The 19841-nt window shown below is 39.7% G+C and overlaps 3 protein-coding genes across 5 annotated transcripts; all 3 read left to right on the top strand.

The window, feature by feature from the left end:
• Window positions 1-437: 437 nt before the first annotated feature.
• LOC113763950 (receptor-like protein kinase FERONIA) lies at window positions 438-5720 on the top strand. Its single transcript, XM_027307951.1, has 6 exons — window positions 438-3249; window positions 4001-4167; window positions 4244-4451; window positions 4581-4821; window positions 4936-5074; window positions 5181-5720. The coding sequence occupies exons 1-6, from the start codon at window positions 633-635 to the stop codon at window positions 5493-5495; spliced, it is 3687 nt and encodes a 1228-aa protein (XP_027163752.1). The 5' UTR covers window positions 438-632; the 3' UTR covers window positions 5496-5720.
• A 221-nt stretch (window positions 5721-5941) lies between these two features.
• Window positions 5942-10145, top strand: LOC113763628 (receptor-like protein kinase FERONIA). Of its 2 annotated transcripts, XM_027307503.1 has the most exons (2): window positions 5943-6531; window positions 6844-10145. In XM_027307503.1, the coding sequence occupies exons 1-2, from the start codon at window positions 6192-6194 to the stop codon at window positions 9957-9959; spliced, it is 3456 nt and encodes a 1151-aa protein (XP_027163304.1). In that variant the 5' UTR covers window positions 5943-6191; the 3' UTR covers window positions 9960-10145. The 2 variants fall into 2 exon arrangements, with proteins under 2 accessions (XP_027163302.1, XP_027163304.1); XM_027307501.1 differs by having other exon boundaries at window positions 5942-10145.
• A 1098-nt stretch (window positions 10146-11243) lies between these two features.
• Window positions 11244-17705, top strand: LOC113762537. Of its 2 annotated transcripts, XM_027306024.1 has the most exons (11): window positions 11244-11286; window positions 12101-12194; window positions 12349-12390; window positions 12474-12552; window positions 13639-13715; window positions 13993-14071; window positions 14302-14700; window positions 15007-15104; window positions 16631-16686; window positions 16820-16902; window positions 17291-17705. In XM_027306024.1, the coding sequence occupies exons 4-11, from the start codon at window positions 12550-12552 to the stop codon at window positions 17558-17560; spliced, it is 1065 nt and encodes a 354-aa protein (XP_027161825.1). In that variant the 5' UTR covers window positions 11244-11286; window positions 12101-12194; window positions 12349-12390; window positions 12474-12549; the 3' UTR covers window positions 17561-17705. The 2 variants fall into 2 exon arrangements, with proteins under 2 accessions (XP_027161825.1, XP_027161826.1); XM_027306025.1 differs by lacking the exons at window positions 11244-11286; window positions 12101-12194; window positions 12349-12390; ... (1 more) ...; window positions 13639-13715; window positions 13993-14071 and adding an exon at window positions 14165-14202.
• The last annotated feature ends 2136 nt before the right edge of the window (window positions 17706-19841 follow it).

The following is a 19841-nucleotide window of genomic DNA, read 5'->3' as shown; positions in this document are numbered from 1 at the left end:
GTCGTTATACAACCCTCTAATTCACGTGAGAATTCTTTCTTGAACTTGAAAGTCAGACTTTCTATTTGTTTAACCATTTCTTCATCTTTTCTTTGAAACTTCCAAATCTGTATTATGGTCTACTCTAATATTTCTACACTTCTTCTATCCAAACTGCACATATTATGAAAGTAGTCTAAACTCCTATATTTTAATGGGTTGAGGCTCGCCATTTAACGTTCAAATGACCTGTAGAATACAAGGAACACACACACACACACCAAGGAAATTTCCAATAGTTATACCAAATATGTTTTACCTTGATTCACAGTGACTAACATTGTTCAGAATTCAATATCTTCCTTCTGTAATGTCTATTATTACATTTTGTCTCACTTTTCCTTTCTAGTAATATTTTTGTGTTTATGATGTTGAAGGTCAACTGAGTCTATGCAAGCATTAATGGATCCTGCGACTGGCCAATTGTGCTAAATTTTCCCAATGAAGTCTTGACTGCTGTAAAATAATCAGCCAAGAAGAAATTGGAAAAGCCACCACAGCAGCAAGATTTCCTCTTTACTCTCAGCGAAATCATCATATGGACAGATACCAAAAATAGTAAAAGGAGAGCCATTGATCAACCACGAGAAGCTATGCATTTTAAACTAGTTTTGGTTGCTAGTTTGTTTACGTCGTTCGTCTTCTTGCTCTGTCATCACCATTTTATAGCTTTCATGAGGAGTGCTAATCCTCCAGCTGCTGCTGTACATTACATAAGTGATGCTGCTATTAACTGTGGCTTTAATGGCAACTCAACCGCACTTGATGGCCGTGAATGGATTGGAGATGCCCCCTTAAAGTTCCTGTCTGGCAAATCAAGAATCTCAACTGCAGCTGAAAAACCATTCCCAATTGACCCTGTTCCGTACAAGACTTCAAGAGTCTCTGCAACTGAATTCGGCTATTCATTTGAAGTCAGTCCAGGTCAGAAATTCATTCGCCTACATCTTTACCCTGCCTCATATCGCGGTTTTGAAAATTCTATAGATTCTTTCACTGTCAAAGCTGGCCCTTTTACCCTCCTCAGGGATTTCAGTGCCTCAATTACTGCTGAAACTTCAGGTGTCAAGTACCTTATTAAGGAGTTCTGTCTGAATGTAGAAGAAAATACAAAATTGAACATAACTTTTTCTCCTTCTCTGAATCTGAATAGCAAGTCAAAAAGTACACATGCTTTTGTAAATGGCATTGAGATCATTTCAATGCCAGCTGGACTTTATTACACCTCTGATCGTGACTCAGGAGCCCCTATAGTTGGTCAGAAAAATCGATACTTTAGTATTGACAATAGCACTGCGCTTGAAGTCATACAGAGGTTGAACATTGGAGGGAGCTCTGTGTCATCGGCAGAAGATTTTGGAATGTTTCGAAGATGGAATGAGGACACTAAGTACCTGGTAGAATCCGGAGCTCATCCAGTCCATCATCCAGCACTTAGGATTAAATATACTACAAACATGCCAGCATTTGTTGCCCCAGCAAAACTTTACCAGACCTCTTGGAAAGCAGCAGGAAACTTGAAAGTAGACCAGATATATAACTTTACATGGAAAATACCCGTAGAATTGGGCTTTGGATACTTAATAAGGCTTCACTTCTGTGATCTTGATGATGAAATGGCACAGCGTGAGTTAAGGGAATTCAGTCTCCTTATAAATAATCAGATAGCAGAGACAAGGGCTGCTGTGATTAGATGGAGTGGCGGCCATGGGGTTCCAGTATACAGGGATTACATGGTCAAAATGAAAGGTGACCAAGGTGGTAGCAGTTGTGATCTCTTGATTGCCCTACAATCAGCTAATGAATTGGTTTTTGGACTCCTTAATGGACTAGAGATCTTCAAGTTGAGCAACCTCGACAACAGTCTAGCAATTTCAAATCCTACGACTCCAATGACAGTTTCTACCCCTTCAGGCGTGAAGATTAGAAACGTGTTTTTATCTTTTGGCCATAGCAATGTTGTCATGACTGGTATGACACTCCTGGTTATTTTAGTCAATGTCCTAGTGTACTACCTGAGAAGAATTTGGGAAGCAAAATTTTGCCTGGAAAATGACACAGTGGCAGCCACAACTGAGCGGGCTTGTCGTTGCTTCTCACTCGCTGAGATAGTTTCGGCAACACAAAACTTTAGCGATGCATTTGTTATTGGAAGGGGGGGATTTGGCAAAGTGTATAAAGCTTACATCCCTGCCATTCAAGAAATTGTGGCCTTGAAAAGATTGCACTGGAGCTCCCGACAAGGAGCTCACGAGTTTTGGACTGAAATTGAAACACTTTCGAAGCTCCGGCACATACATCTTGTCTCTTTGATCGGCTATTGCAATGAGAGCCAGGAGATGATCCTAGTTTATGAGTATATCCCTCGTGGCACACTTGCTGATAATCTCTACAAAATGAGCAGAAAGGGAAATGATATTGCTCCTCTTGGTTGGGAGCAAAGGCTTAGAATCTGCATTGGTGCTGCTCGTGGGCTGGAATACCTCCACAATGGCACTGAATATGGAGTCATACACCGCGATGTGAAGGATTCAAACATTCTGTTGGACGAGAATTTTGTGGCAAAGATTTCCGATTTCGGACTGTCCAAACTTGAAAGGTTAACCCAATCGAAGAGCTATGTTAGCACAAAAGTTAAAGGCACTCGTGGTTTTTGTGATCCAGACTATATTGCAACTCATAGATTGACGAGAAAGAGTGACGTATATGCCTTTGCGGTTGTCTTGTTGGTAGTTTTGGCAGGGAGGCCTGCAGTGGACAATGGAGCTCCAGAAGAGCAGCACAATCTTGTATCATATTTCCGTGAATGTATTGCAGAAGAAAACGTGGATAGAATTGTTGATCCTAGTCTACAGGGGAAGTTCTCATCAAACAGTTTAAAAGAATTTGTGAAATCTATTGAAAACTGCTTGCACCACCAGCCCAAGAAAAGACCTACAATGGCTCAAGTGGTGGCGAGTCTCGAGCAGGCATTGCAGCAGCAGGAGAGCACTATGATTTCTGCTTCAAGCGCCAGAGTAGTTGGCCAGCCTTTCCAGGAAGGAACTCTCGAGTCACTGCAAGTACTTGAGGAGAGTGCCAAATCTCCACCGACGGAAGGAATCACAAGTACATCAGCCGAACTTCTTGGCTCACCGACTAGAGGACAAGGCTATCCTCCAGCCCGAAAATTGTTATGGGGCTGGCCATGGAAAGCATTGCTTAATAGAGGTAAGCCTATGAACAGAGAAGGTTTGGTATTACAACATAATTCTGGTTCTCACATCTTAATTGATGAACAACCAAATAAACGTAGACCTAGCTAGACATTTGATGAACAATCTAGTCCTAGCTATCTCATTTCATGGTCTTACTATCATAGACAAGTGTTAAAACTCCATATCTATTCAGTATCCGCATGTTCACATATGCATTCTTTTTGACTAGTAAATCACACATAATATGAGTTTGATGCAACTAACCACATTCTTATACATAAACCATGATTTTGACTGATATCCAGCCTACATTCTTGATTCTTGCACATAAACCATGATTTCGACCGATGTCCATTCAATGTACTTGATTAGAACTCTGGCAAGCCGAACACAGCTCAGATTTGTAGGGTAATTTTCTGCTGAAGTGTTCAGCACGTGTGTTTATATGATGTGATCTGTTGAATTTTGCATTGTTAAATGTTACGGTTTGACATTTGTTATTTCGTTAGTACTTTTAACTATAAAAGGTTATGCAAATCATGCACTTAACTTTTGCATTCTTGTAGAACTGGTAGTATCATTTTTATGCTTTTAATGATATTAATGTAATAAGGATGGAGAAAAAAGGTGAACAACGATGTTAAATAAGTCAATTGCTCCTAAGTCACTCATCCTGTAATTTTGAGACGATGGCACTCACTATTAAAGGAGGGCATTCTTAATAGAACTTTAACTCACATAGATTTCGTTCATAATCAAATCAGGGAAAAAGCAAAAGGGTGAAATGTCATCACTAGCTGAAGCGCTGCCGCTTGTTACATCACTAGCTGAAGCGCTGCCGCTTTACAGTTACAAGGCACTGGCTAATGCAACAGATCATTTTCATTTAGGGAATATGATAGGCGAAGCTTGTTTTGGCCGAGTCTACAAGGTAATACAAATTACTCAGGAACTGCGTTTATTTGTACGGGAAACTGATTACTAATCATATTAAACTGTAACTGCAGGGAATTCTACCAAATGGTCAGGAGATTGCAGTGAGAAGGATTTCAAACCGTCATATATTTGGAGAGTTTAAGAATGAAGTTGCAGTTGCTTCTAAACTGCAACATCCAAATATTGTTAGACTGCTCGGATGCTGTGCTGAAAGAGAGGAAGAAAAAATGCTAGTTTATGAGTACATGCCAAATAAAAGCCTGGAGGCCTACTTATTTGGTGCGTTTCAAAAAAGCGTATTTATTTGTTCTTCTTTTTTTTTTTGTCTTTATTCGCATAATTATTATTAAGTTCAGAGAATTAGTTTGAATAGGTATGGCACTATAAGTCACCGTGACTCTTTGTCAGATTCAAAAGAACAAGATGTACTTGATTGGAGTAGACGTGCAATCATCATCCAAGGGATTGGCAGAGCCCTCCTTTACCTTCATGGGAGGGATTCAGGACAGGGGATTATTCATAGAGTTCTGAATGCAAGTCACGTCCTCTTAGATAATGGGCTGAATCCAAAAATATCAAATTTAAGCATAGGCGCATTTCTAGGAAGCGACCTAGATGAGTATGTGACCAGTACGATTAGATGGACACTGTAAGCAGACATTATTAATTCCTTCTCCCGTCACTTTTCCTATTATCCTGATGATTCAAACGCTTTTCTTGGAAAATAAATTTCACCTCTTTATCCTTACATGCTGTGATGCAGTGGATATATGGCCCCAGAATATTTGCTGCGGGGAAAATTTTCTGAAAAGACAGATATCTACAGCTATGGAGTCTTGTTACTGGAGATTGTAAGTGGAAAGAAAAATTGGCAGCTTGTTGGCTGTGACTTAATAGAATGTGTAAGTTTAATTGGGTTGGTTGTGAATTTTCTCTTGAAGAAGTCCAGTTCCGCTTCTATTTATATCACCACATTCAATACTTTCACTGTGTTCACAACATTTTCAGGCCTGGAAGCTGTGGAATGAAAATAAACCAAAGAATCTTGTTGATCCAGCATTGCTTGTTCTACCCACTGAAACGGAGATATTGAGATGTGTACACGTTGGTTTATTGTGTGTGCAAGACTCTCCAGAAGATAGGCCGAATGTCTCTACTGTTCTTTCAATGCTTAATGACGATGAAATTGCAGAGCTTCCTCGGCCTAAGGTTCCGTCTTATATTACAGCACGGGGCCTATCAAGAAGCTCATCTCTCCAGAAGACTACTATTATACCGAGTTCTGATAATGATTTCAGTTTAACAGACATCGAAGGAAGATAGAGCCATGAATAATAACCTTTCCTAATTTCTGGTTTCCCAGTTGTCCAAAAAAATCTATCTATGTTCACTACACGAAGTTGTGGGCAGAGTGAAACCTGATATATATTTTGCAGATTGTGTACCCTCCTCCTATTTAGCCATCTAATAAGATACACAGGGTGGGTTCATCAGACATTTATTTTCTTTGAATACCAACCAGATTAAGCATTATCCGATCTAACCAATTATAAATGTTTTTCTTAACCAATCATAGATGTTTTTAATATTTTTCCACATTCAAATTAAAGCCAAAGTCAGTTGGTATTCTCGATGGACATTTCTTAAGATTCCTTTTAATAACTTCCTGCGGTTATGATATATTATTTTATTTTATATATTTATATAAATCGGCGACTTTGAAGTCAACGACAGCCAACCCGTGAGTCTACGATGGCACTAGCGGCTGCTCTTGTTTGGTTGATGCCTGATGGTGGTAGAGTTTCCTGTTAATTAATTAATTAGTCTAAACCAAAGGAAAATGTAACCAAACAAGACATCCAATCCAATCCAAGACGCTGAGAATAGCAGCTAGCTTTTCCATCCACGGTTTATTCTCAGCAAAACCACCACCACCTGGATTGGATTGCATGGCCAATTAATTGCCCGAGAAAAAGAGATCGACAATTCTTGCCTGTTTCCGTCCATCAAGAAACCATCATGTATCTGAAGCCACTTCTACTAGTTATTCTATTTTCATGCATCTTACTCCGTCCTGATCGGTCTATGGTCGCCTTTTTTGGTGCCGGAAATCCCCCAGCAGTGCCGCATTACTTGGGCGATGTTGCTGTTGACTGTGGCTCTATTGGCAACTCAACGGCGCTTGATGGGCGTGAATGGATCGGAGATACAGGCTCAGAATTGATGTCTTCACTGCAACCAAGAGGCAAAACAAGGAGCTCTACTGCTGCTGACAAATTATCCTCCGTCGACGGTGTTCCGTACAGGACTTCAAGAATTTCTGCAACTCCATTCCAGTACACCTTTCGGGTCACCCCAGGTCAGATATTCTTGCGCCTGCACTTTTACCCTGCTTCTTACCGAGGTTTTGAAAAGTCTCTGGACTTTTTCACTGTAAAAGCTGGTCCTTTCACCCTCCTAAGGGACTTCAGTGCTTCACTTACTGCTGATGGTTCTGGTGAAAAATATGTTGTCAAGGAATTTTGTTTGAATGTAGAAGTAAATGCAAAATTGAACGTAACGTTCTCTCCCTCTAAGAGCAGCAAGTTAAAGAAAGTGCATGCTTTCGTCAATGGAATTGAGATCATTTCCATACCGGCCGGTCTCTATTACACGTCTGATGGTGAGTTAGGTGCCCGCATGGTTGGTCTGAACAATCGGTTCTATATTATCGAAAACAGCACTGCACTTGAAGTGGTTCAAAGGTTGAATATTGGAGGGGGCTCTATCTCACCAATAGAAGATTTTGGCATGTTTCGAAGATGGAGTGAGGATTCTAAATACTTGCAGGAATCCGGAGTTCATCGAGTGAGTCATCTGACTAACAGGATTAAGTACACAAACATGCCAGCATTTGTTGCTCCACCAAGGCTTTACCACACTGCTTGGAAAATTGGAAGAGGTATAAGAGGAAATGAGATGTACAAGTTTACATGGAAAATACCTATAGATCTGGGCTTTGGCTACTTAGTCAGGCTTCATTTCTGTGACTTCGATGCTGGTATGGCAGAAAGCAGGCAAAGGGAATTCACCATCCACATAAATAATCACATAGCTGAGAATAAGGCTGACTTGATCGGATGGAGTGGCGGCACTGAGATCCCAGTATACAGGGACTATTTGGTGATGGTGAAAGGAGAGAAAGAAGTCAGGAATTATGATCTCTTGATTTCCCTACAATCAGTGGATGAGTTGGTTTTTGGACTCCTTAATGGACTAGAGGTCTTCAAGTTGAGCAATCCTGACAACAGTCTTGCGACTCCAAATCCTTTATTTCCAAGACGAGCGTCCAAAATTTGGAACCTGAAGATTCCAAACTTGTTCTCAGCTTTTGGCCAGAGCAATGCTGTTTCAACAGGTATGACAATCATAATTATCTTGCTAAGCATAATACTCTATAACTTGAAGGAAAGTTGGGAACAGAGCTTCATTGAAGAGAAAAACAGTCTGTCAGCCCAAGATGAATCATCTTGTCGTCGATTTTCACTTGCTGAGATCATGGCAGTAACCCAAAACTTTAGCGATGCATTTTTTATTGGAAAGGGGGGATTTGGTAGTGTATACAAAGGATCCATTCCTGGCATTTCAAAGACTGTTGCCATAAAGAGGTTGAATCCAAATTCCAGGCAAGGGGCTCGTGAGTTTTGGGCAGAAGTTGAAACACTTTCCAAGCTCCGCCACATACATCTCGTCTCTTTGATAGGCTACTGCAATGAACGCAAGGAGATGATCCTTGTATACGACTACATGTCTAGTGGCACACTTGCTGACAATCTTTATAAAGCTGCCAGAAACGGGAAGGCCTGTGTTCCACTCCGATGGGAGCAAAGGCTTAGAATCTGCATTGGTGCTGCTCGTGGACTTGACTATCTTCACACGGGCTATGAATATGGAGTCATACACCGTGATGTCAAGGACACAAACATCCTGTTGGATGAGAATCTCGTGGCCAAGATTTCAGACTTTGGTCTATCCAAATTGGAAAAGTTTACCCAATCAAGGAGCTATGTTAGCACAAAAATAAAAGGAACTTTTGGTTACTTGGATCCAGATTATTTCATGACTCAAAATTTGACTAGAAAAACAGATGTCTATGCCTTTGGCATTGTGATGTTGGTTGCTTTAAGCGGGAGACCTGCAGTGGACTCGAGAAATCCAGAGGAACCACGGAGTTTGCTATCATGCTTCAGAGAATGCATTGCAGAAGGGGAAGTTGATAGGATTGTTGACACAAGTTTACGGGGGAAAATACCATCCAACAGCTTAAGAGAATTTGTGAAATCTGTGGAAAACTGCCTGCAGCATCAGCCCAAGAAACGACCTACAATGGCTCAAGTGGTTGCAAACCTCGAGTCTGCATTGGAGCAGCAGGATAGCACCATATTTTCTTTAAGAAATTCAGCTCCTTTAGTTGGCCAGTCTTCGCAGATTGGAACTCCCGAGTCACTAAAGTTTGTCAAGAGCGAGGTGGCTCATACAGATGAGGAGCGTAATCAGAGTAAGGTAGCCCAATTGCAAGACGACATCCAGTGTCCGGTAGCCCAAATAGATGAGTTGAGTGCCATGGCTCCTCCAAATGAAGAAACTAAAAGTAAGCACAGCCAGAACCTTGCCTTTCCAGTTAGAGGAAAACCAACTTGGAGTGGGTGGCCATGGAAAGCAGCTCGGCATAGAGGGAAGGCAATGAAAACAACAGAATTAGTCTCACCAAATGATTTGGTTCCACCAAGTGATTCTGGTCCTCGCTTTTCAATTGTAGACATCCGAGAAGCCACTGACAATCTCGTTGATGGCTTTGCTATCACAAATAATGGATCATGGAAATTTTGCATAGGATTTATCCAGCAACTAAAGATGACAGTTTCCATTTACCAGTTTCATTTTGAAATATTTGGTGGGGAGGTTTTAGAACTATGCCGTGAGATTGAGAGACTATCACGATTGAGACACCCCAACTTGCTGCCTTTGATTGGGTATTGTTACCATGAAGATGAGAATAAGATATTCATCGTCTATGATCATATTGGCTCCATCAGCCTTGACAAACATCTCTATGGAACCAGAAATGTTCTTCCATGGAAGTGCAAACTCCGCATTTGCCTCGGTGTAGCACAAGGGCTAGGTCACCTGCATAGGAGTCTGGGGCAAGCTACCATCCATCACGACTTGAGGGCGGCAAACATACTCTTGGACGGGGACGGGAATCCAAAGATTTCTCTAATCGGCTTGTACAAAGTAAGCCATGTGCATCAGCTTGCTAAGCCCTCAACCAAAGCTCAAGCAACGGGCGTGGAGTATTTGTCTCCTGACACCAAGACCACTGATTCACAATCATTTGAAAAATCTAATGTGTGCTCATTTGGTTTGTTGTTGCTGGAAGTTCTATGTTGTCGAAGACCAATAGATTCTGAGCTAGATCAAGATAACGATGACAGGTACCTTAAACGTTGGGTCAAAAATAACATCAAAACCAAGAAGCTTCATCAGATTCTTGACTTCAATTCCAAAAGGGAAATTGCAGCAGCATGTTTAGCTGAATTTCTGAGGGTTGCCTTTAGCTGCTTGCTGGTCTGCGAAACTGAACGGCCATCGATGGATGATGTTATCAAGAAATTAGAGTCCGCATTGAAGTTGCAGGAGCAAGCAGAAGCTATGAAGCAAGATTTTAAGGGAAAAGGCTGTGCAGATGGTTTCAATCTGGAGGATATTTACCATGACATATCAATATCAAATCTTGCGGACAATTGAAGTGTTTAAGCCACCATCACTTCACTCAAGCTTGCAAATTCTAGATTGAGGGGCAATTTCATGTAGTAAGTCGTTGGTTGTTGATGCCCAGCCGATTGTTGTAGATTTTCCATTTTAGCGTCACAGATTACCAATTAGAGCCATGATTAATATGTACAATATAATATTTTTCTGTTATTTTTTAGAAGAATAATATCTTCCTTTTACACATTGGTCTCTCTTTTTTTTTTTTTCCCAAGTGTGTTTCTTGTTTTAGTTTTCTCTAATCTTCTAAACTTCCTTCCTATGTTCTGTACTGCTTTAATTAAATGTATGAAAGTTTGTTTTTTAATTCATAAGCAATTGTCCCTTTTTTTTGAAAAAAATTGCTTTTGCCGGGGCACTATAGTACTATACCTTCAATGTTTCCATTTCAATGTACAATTTGGCTTAATAATTTATTTTTACTTACAAAAGTTTGGAAAATTTAATCTTAACATATTACTCAAAAGGCTACAGCATTTTTAAAACCAATCACTACCACATGTACGAGTATGTTCTTCTATTTAATTATTTTTATACACAAAAAAATTTTTTTTTTCTTTTTGGGACAAGTTAACTTTACAGTTTATCAATAATGTTCTTGAGATTCAATTTGGATTAATTCCCCTCCTTCTGGCTCATCTTCAATGAGCACATTTTCACATGCTCAGAATTTTATAGTGTGCTTTGAATTTCAAGCTATTACATTATGGAAATTCAAATTTATTAATAGTGTAATATTTGTTTTCTTTACGCACAATGTGATTTGTGATTTCCCAATTTAACATAACAAGCTATACATAATCCCATTCAAGAAACGGGTAAAGGGCTGGATAACCAGTATTGTGGTAGAAATAATTCATACCATGCGTCGGCTTGCCTATTAGCCTATTGCTACAAAATAATTTTTGATCCAAATTACAAAAAAATAAAGAAAAATAAATAAATGGGTAAGGTTTGACTAATTGATTATTACTACAAAATACTTTTAGCCAAAATAAAAGAAAAGAAATAGGAAAGGAGGTTTCGCTTCTTCATTTTTTTTGAAGGTAATAATTATTTTATAATTTAATCTATCCTGTACTAAAAATTTTAAAAAATTTAAAAATAATTCAGAGGAACTGAACTAGCATGCCACGCACCTTTAAAAGGAGGTTCCTCTTCCCTCCTTTTTTTTTCAGCTCAAAGCTCATCTCCCAAACTAGTTATTTGTGAAGTGGAGCTCAGGTTAACGCCGAGACCAGCCCACCTTTTCACGGTCGCTGTTGAATTTTCCCTGCACTCCGTTTAAGCGGCGATGGCTAAAGTAAGTGTTGCTACTAGTTCTGTTTAGCTTGGTGCGAAATGGTGTTTAGCTTGTAAAGTTGTGCTGGAACATGACTGTTTGGCTTCCCGTGGAAAACAAAGTTGTATCCTTAGCTTGTACAGTTGTGTTTGAGCTCAACGTGCTTGGCTACCATTGAAAAACAAAGTCGTGTCCTTTGGATAATTGAAGAATTTAGCTTACCTAATTTCATTCTGCGATTTTGAAGTGTTCTTTGGGGAATAGTATCTTCCCGATTGCTGTTTACCCTTTAGGGTTCTCTCCATCTGTTTTGCATCTCCTGGACAGATATACACATGTATAATTGCATACAGTACGAATGCCTGAAACAAAAGATAGGATCTTTGTGCATAATTTATGATCCTTTAAAGGAAAACAACGAGAAGAGGGATTAGTCCTTAGTCTTGTAATCGTCTCAAGAGGGATGTAGCAAGTATAAAGAGGTAGGCCAATCTTTGAAGACTTAAGTTCAACTTCCCTGACGATTAATTAACTTTTTTAATTTTTTTTCTGGAAAAAAGAAAAAAAATTTAATATATTTTATGTAATGGCTGATACCCTCCCGATGCATCATATTTGATGGATATATCTCTTTCCATTCCTTAGCAATAAGCTAGTCTTTCCCTTTTAGTCTAAACTAGACGTTTTGGTGCTGCTGTCTGATCTATGCTTTTGTTGGGCTTCTGGTTTGTTGATGTTTTATTGCGTAATCAGTTCACTATCTCAGCATTTTTCTCCATTACTGACCAACAGAAAGTCCTTAATTTTCTTTTTGCACCAATTCTGATGACTGCAGTATCCCTCAACAGCTGATGCTATTGGACGTGTGTTTGAATGTTCAGACTTTAAATTGAGCAGCCAAGAGACTTCCTATCTTTTGAAGTCAAGCTGTACGCCAATTTCATGCCCTGAACTCTTAACTCTTCGTCATTTCGTTTTCCTTAGTTTCTATCTTTCTTTTCTGATTATTAGATGGTGCTTCATCTTGATCAGCAATACTGACACTTGAATTGTGTTTCTTGGTTTCTTTCGTGGTCATAAAAGTTAAGTTGGATCTACCAGCAGATAGAGTGCAACCTATTTCAGGTTTTTTGCCTGATCCTCTTTTATAAATTGATGTTGCTTGTTTTACAATTCGTTAACAGATTATTTTCAATGTCTGCTTCCAGCCATGCAGAGGAGAGCCTACCTGGACTCCATAGTTATTCCCAGTCTGGCATACCAGAGCTAGATTCCTTTGAGACAATGGTATTGTAACTTATGAACTGTTCTCATGGGAACATCTGTTCTTGTGGCTTACTGACAAGAAGTCTGTTCTAGATGTTTGCTTTGAATGGTTATTTCCTATTACATTTAGGTTTGCTTTTTGGCATTTGAACATGTCAAGAGGCGAAAAGTATCAGTAAGCCTCTGTTTTATGAGCTGAAAAACATCACTTCAAGTTTGTCTTTAAAAGTTAATTAGATTTTGTGATTTCATTAATCAACATTTTGGGCTTCATTTATATGGTCAATGAGCTTGTCCTGTCAAATATTGTTCTGTTTTCATATCATACCAGGGTAGGATGGAGAGTTTGGATTACAAATTATGTGTGGTGTTCCTTTCTCTTCTCTTTTACCATGAATGGTGGTCTCTTCTTCTCTTTTACTATGAATGGTGGACTCTTCTCCTGGACAGTAGCTCTGTTGGTGGTGACACGGGTGGAATGAACCCAAGAGAAAATCAGGGGGGAGGGTTCAAAGTTTTTATTGTTGTTTATACAACTCTATGTGCATGAGTTGGACACACATATGCGGATGCACACATACATCACATAGGATGAATTTGAGTCATCTGAGCACCTCGCCTGAGTCCATGCAACATGGCTTTGAAGCATTATATGTGGTTGTTTTACAAGAACTCAATTTAACTTCCAATATGTGTGTATTTCCGGTAGATTTGTCTTTTATTGCAAAATGTGTTGATGGCTTTGATCAACTGGGAGCTTTCCCATTTTAGAATTACAACTCAGTTTTTGGTATATAAACTTTATATTAGACAAAATCTAGGTTCTTTAGACATCTAGGTGATGGTCATCAAGTTGTGTTAGATGCTTTTCCAATGTCTACTTCTGAATGCAATGGTGGTTGCTCTGTCATCTATTTGTTTAGGCCTGTGCTCAGTCTTGTAATTTATCAACAAAAAGCTCTTGTTCTGATTTGCTGATGCGAATACCTGCCTGGAGCAAATTATTTTATGTATCCATGTACTCCAAGTAGTTATAGGCTCCTCATTATTTGTCAGCTTTTTCTGCCATCTCATTGCTTACCTAATTTAACTTGCCATCTTTAACAGCCTAATTTTGGGTGGGATGAAACTGATCCGGAGCATCAGAAGCTGCTTCCGATGCGCACTGTAATTGAAAAGTTAAGGTAGGAAATATGTATGTCCTTAGTGCTAAGTCTCACTTGGAATATAATCTACACTATGACAACACCCCCCCCCCCCCCAACACAAAAAAAAACCCCCGGCGGGGGCCTTAAAAAAAATTCTTGTCTCTTTTAGATGGGATGTTACACGGATTTTGTGTCCTTGTCCTCCCGTCCCCTGGTTTGTATCTTTGCCATGTGCATCTGTGGATCTTTCTTGTGCTTTCTTTTGAATCCATGCATTTTGTCCAGTCTGACTTTTTCTTCCCATTTTTCTTAGTTCTGCTGCAAGTGTATGGCAATGGAAACCAAGCGAATCCATATTTAAGTTGGTTATGATGCTTTTCCTTCTGAAAATGGTATGTTCTTCTGCTAATTCTGCTTTTGACATGTTACTTTTTTACCAATGCAGTGAGAAAGAGCTATTTTTAGCATCAGTTGTGTTAAATCCATATTTAAGTTGGTTATGATGCTTTTCCTTCTGAAAATGGCATGTTCTTCTGCTAATTCTGCTTTTGACATGTTACTTTTTTACCAATGTATTGAGAAAGAGCTAATTTTAGCATCAGTTGTGTTAAACTGACTGCAGCTGTGGCAGAAAGAAACTTGGGGGATTGCTTGCTCACTTGCACAGAGCTCAGAGAAAATAAATGAGATTGCTTGCTGGTATGCCAAGGAGGGTAAACTGATTGAGCTGTCTATTATACTAATGCTGGCAAGGGAGAAGGTCATGCGCCCAATTGTCTTTCGAATTAGGGGCGAGAAATCTCATAGGTCCATGACATTTCTACAGTTCGTCAATAGTGAATTGGCCCAAGCAATTGATCTGGAGTGCAGATTAACTGGAAGAAAGACAAAGCTAGAAGAAGAACTGAAAAAGCTATGCAAACAAAGGAAGTTGGTTATGATGTCTGCTCTTGGGCTGCTAGAAATTTTTGAGAAGGCTGGTGCTGCCCTTCAAACATACTTTTGGTCAGAGAGAGGAAATGTAGGTTTGCTTTTTAATTTCATCCTTTTAGTTTTGTTTAGCTTGCTTTAAGATGTCTGTAAAATTCTCATCTACTGGCACTGGTTTTTGTGTAGGTTCTTGAAGTTTTTATTCTTTTTTTTTAATTAATTTTTTGGTCGATGATTTGCACTTGTTGTGCTAGAGTTATGTTTGAGTGCATTAGAATTTGCGTCTTCCCTTTCCCCTTCCCCTTTGCAAGGCATAGAGTTTCCCCTTGAACCAAAAAGATTTGCATCTTCTCTGGTTTGTTGCATTTACACTGCCTTATATGGTGTTTATTTTCAGGTGCAAAAGGAAAAAGTTATCAAAGAGGTCTCCGTGCTGCTATCAGAAGCTGGTTTCAACTTAAAAGAAGACATTGAACTGCATGATCCAGTTGACAGGTCTGTTCTTACTGTTCCTTGAACTCAGGATTTGGTTGCTCCAGTTAGGAGTGGGCACGGGTCGGGTACCCGCCCCGAACGGTAATTGGCTGACCCGACCCTAACATGTCGGGTCACTATTTTTTTGACCCTAATCTGCTCCGATCTCCTTCCGGTATCCGATCCTCGGATACCCGAAAAATAGGGGCGGGTCATAGGGTACCCGCCCCTATTTTCAATCTATAAATTTCTTTAAAACAATTTATAAACCAATTCCACAAGTCCAATAGGGAAAACATTATTCATTCTCTGGTTATATACTAGCTCGTTTGGGTTTGATACGCATACATATCTGTAGTATGCTTTGCATTTTGTAATCACTGGATAGCTAGCAAAAGTAAACACAAACAAATTAAAGAAAAGATAATTGCATCATTAGGGAATGGTACTTCAACCCCTGACCACTCTGTATTATGGCACAGTAGTATTAAGTAGGAAGGCCAGAGTCACGGAGTACCCTATCAAAAACCAAAAGCAACTGCCTGAAGTGCGTAACCAAAATGATTAACAAAACAGATTGATTGTGTAAGGAGCAGAGAGAAGCTGGAGAATTGCCAAACACATAACAGGGACCTAAATAGAGGTATTGTGTCAAAGCAGTATTAACACAAGGAGTGGAAGTGCCAAGAATATAGAAAGCCACCAAAAGAGGTATTGTAACAACAATTTCCTACCTCCTAGCATCGAGCAAGGAGTAGTGTACTGTAATCACTCCAACCAAAATTTTAATAAGGTCCAAACCTACATGTAATATACACCATCACCTGAAGGAGCTGGATAGCCATCAATTAAAGAAGGTCCAAACCTGCAGATAAAGAAGGTCGGCGTTTTACAGCTTCTGCTTGAGGCTTGAGAAATCGAAATCGAAACACTCTGTTGAATCATCTACTTGAGGGCTGAGGCTTGCAGGCTTGAGTTCAACTTGACAAAATTGAAGAGATGGAGAAAGGAGGTCGAGAAGTAGAAGAAGAAAATGAAATGAGTGAAGACGGAAGAGTGTCGGCTGAAGCTGAGGCTAAACTCTGAATGGATGACCGATGGATTGATTTAGCTTAGGAACTTAGGGTTAATAACTTAAAATATTATACAATTACCCCTATATTTTTAATATTTATATATTATACCCTCGGGTCGGGTACCCGCAGGTTTTCACTTTCACGATCCGTATCCGTATCCGAATATTTAGGGTACCCGACCCTATCTGATCCGCTGATTGAAATCGGATCGGGTATCCGATTTTTCGGTGCGAATCGGATCGGATCTCTCGATTTTTCGGATTTTCGGATTTTTTTACCCACCCCTAGCTCCTGTTGCTTCATTCCTCATCTATGTAAAATTTGTCAATTGCATTTAAATAGAATCAATTCTTTTATAGCACACTTTGTAAGACCTTTGGAGTTTATGAATGAATGAAAAGTTGAGACATACATATGTGATGTAAGTATGCGTAATTGTGATAACATACATTTGTATTCATGTATTCAAAGTTGGATGGAGGTTGAACAACAGAATGAGGCACTACAAGATCCACACACGAGTTCCGGTATGTTAACAGTTGATGGTATGTTGATTTATTTAGTCTAGTCAAATAGTAGGCTGCCATGTTGCGCTACCATGTTTATAGGCCCGGAGTATGTGATGCTTCTCATATTGTCTAAATTTTTCACTGTATGCAGAAATGGCTACAGAAAGAGGATGTCAAATGCAACACCTTACAAGGCTGTGTTATGTGTTTCCGTGTGGTTTTGTTGAGACACATGTAAGGAAAACTAGAACGATCACCTCTCTTAAGTGGCATATTGCTGTCAGAAGTATTGATGACTTTTATGTGTACATCAATATTGCCGAACCACCATGTGTGCAAGTAAATTGGGCATAGGTTTTTATGGGAATCCATGTGTGAATTTGAATTTATTATCTATCACCTTTGAGTTGTGGCATGGCAGCACAGTTGCATGTAGGCTATGTATGCTTCATGTATTCTGTCGAGGGGAAGGGGATGGTGATGGTTTCATCCCTTGAGATCATCAAATCTCATTCAATAGCAGTGAAATATATCATTTTGCCCCTTTTGAGTACGTCTCTATTAAGGAACCAACTGATTTGAGCCATTTTGCCTTTTGCACGTTAATTCGGACGGAAGAAAGGGTTCATGTGGTGGTAGGCCCAATGACATGAGGAACTTTCTTTTCACACGATATCCAAGGGAGTGCTTTAATTTGCCATCTGGTGCCCAGTCTTTTCGTGCATTTTGGACATCAAAAGACAGTAAAGCCAGCTATTGTACTGGCTTTCCAAAAGCATTGGAGGTTCAAGGCGGTGCTGTGAGAGGAGTCGTCAATTCGCTCGTGCAGAAATTTCCAGCCAGCAAGCGTTTTGCCTCCGTTGCATTAGCAGTCATTAGACATGCTGCCTGATATCGAGTGCTATGTGAAAGGTAATGTGAAACAAGTTCTTTAGAACCTGCTACTTGTAAGTTCAGGTATTTTAGTTTAGGATGTTATGGTGGTTTGTTGATTACTTTTTAGGTCGCAGTCCTAGTAAATTTAGGTGTTATGGGGATGATGCTGCCTTCTTCTTTTTTTTTTAAATGTCAATGGAGATGCTTCTGCATGTGTGTGTGTGTGTGTGTGTGTGTGTGTCTCAGGTTTCGAGTTCTAGTGCTTATTACCCGTAATCTCCAGCTTTCACACCCCATAATTCGAAAGTAGTCTATAGTTTACACATTTTTTTTTTACGCAGAACCATTATTTACCATAGTCTGTCCCTTCAAACAAAGCTCGAACCATGGCCATGGGATAGAGAATACTGGAAATAAGACCAATATGTGATTGCCAACCAAAAGCAAGAGGAGACACAGAAATTGAGGGGCCGTTTCAGCAGTCGTCAAAATGAACAATACAACCCAGCATGCACCTTAAAGTAAAAACCATATAAGGTGATTTACCAAACCATTTACCAAAAGGATCCAATATGCTCATTCATAGAGTAAGGAACAAGTTCTGACAGCCTCTCAGTAGAGAATTCCATAATCACAAGTGATAAGCAAAAGTCTCACAAATGAAAGAGCCTCAAGTTTGCACTGCGACTACCGGAGAAAGCAGAAGCAAGATTCCAAGATTTCAAGGGAAAGGGACTTGATAGTGGTTTCAACTTGGAGGAAATTTACCATATCTGGCGTATGACCAGAAGAGGTCAAATTATTTTTGAAGTTTGACCTTCTTGTTTAAATCTGACCGAATACATGCATGCATTTTTGCTCTCAAAGATACAATGGAGCTTCTAGAAATTTTGATTTTTCAAATCAAACTCCTCTACGCCTCAGTAGGCTTGTGGTGTAACTTTCTCTACCTCTCTGATAACCTTTCACCATATATATATTTGGAGGAATCTTTAAAATATTCTTATAACCACGCAGTCCTCCTTTCCCTGCATACGATACGAGTCACCTAATCCAACTAGTACAAGAAGACATTCCAAGAAATTCTCGTTTTCAAATTGAATCAGGTCAATACCATTGATCATGGTCTTTCTTTATATTTTCCTGCCTTTCACTCGTCAGAAACTTTTGTTTTCTTGATGTCCAGTCGAGTAGCAAACCAGAAACCAATACGCGTCTTAGATGGCATTGGCAGATTCATCTTGACCGGGCTTGTTTTGCTCTTTCTCCTCTCAACGGAAAACAAGTGTCCCTCTTTACTGTCCATAATATAGCAAACTCACCACCCAAGACACTAACTACATCTACACGTTTCCAAATCATCATTCAGAAGAAGAAGAAGAAGAAGAAGAAACCAGGGGAACATATCTAACCTTCAGTGTCCAGCAGCTCAGCAGAATCAATAGTTACGAAGCTATTATGTATCTTGAGCCAATTTTACTCGTCACTTTTTCTTCACACATCCTACTCGGCTTCAGTCACCATCGCTTTATAGCTTCTGTTCAGGGCTATAGTACTCCAGGCCCAGCGGCTCCATATTACGTAGGTGATGATATTGCTATCAACTGTGGTTCTGTTGGCAACTCAGCCGCACTTGATGGCCGTGAATGGATTGGAGAAGCAGCCTCACAATTCCTGTCCGGCAAGTCAAGAACCTCAACTGCACTCGATAAATCATTCTATGCTGACCCAATTCCATACATGATTTCAAGAATCTCTGCAACTCCATTCCACTACACATTTCAAGTCAGCCCAGGTCAGAAGATCATCCGCCTGCATTTTTATCCCGCTTCCTATCGTGGGTTTGAAAATTCTTTTGACTTGTTTAGCGTCAAAGCTGGTCTTTTCACCCTCCTTGAGGACTTCAGTCCTTCACTTACTGCTGATGGTTCTGGTGAAAAATATATTATTGTCAAGGAATTTTGTTTGAATGTTGAAGAGAACAAAAAATTGAGTATATCGTTTTCACCCTCTTTTATTACCGAGTCAAAAGATAACCCATATGCTTTTGTAAATGGAATTGAGATCATTTCCATGGCAGCTGGTCTTTATTACACTCCTGATGGCGATTTAGGTGCTCCTATTGTTGGTCAGAAAAACCGATTTTATAGTGTTGATAATACCACTGCGCTTGAAATGATAAAAAGGTTGAACATCGGAGGGAGCTTCATCTCATCAGTAGAAGATTTTGGAATGTTTCGTAGATGGGATGAGGACAGTAACTTCTTGCTAGAATCCAGAGTTTATCGCATGAACCA

This window comes from Coffea eugenioides, chromosome 2, assembly GCF_003713205.1.
Source record: "Coffea eugenioides isolate CCC68of chromosome 2, Ceug_1.0, whole genome shotgun sequence".
NCBI lineage: Eukaryota > Viridiplantae > Streptophyta > Magnoliopsida > Gentianales > Rubiaceae > Coffea > Coffea eugenioides.
This window is presented reverse-complemented; position numbering and strand designations above follow the sequence as displayed.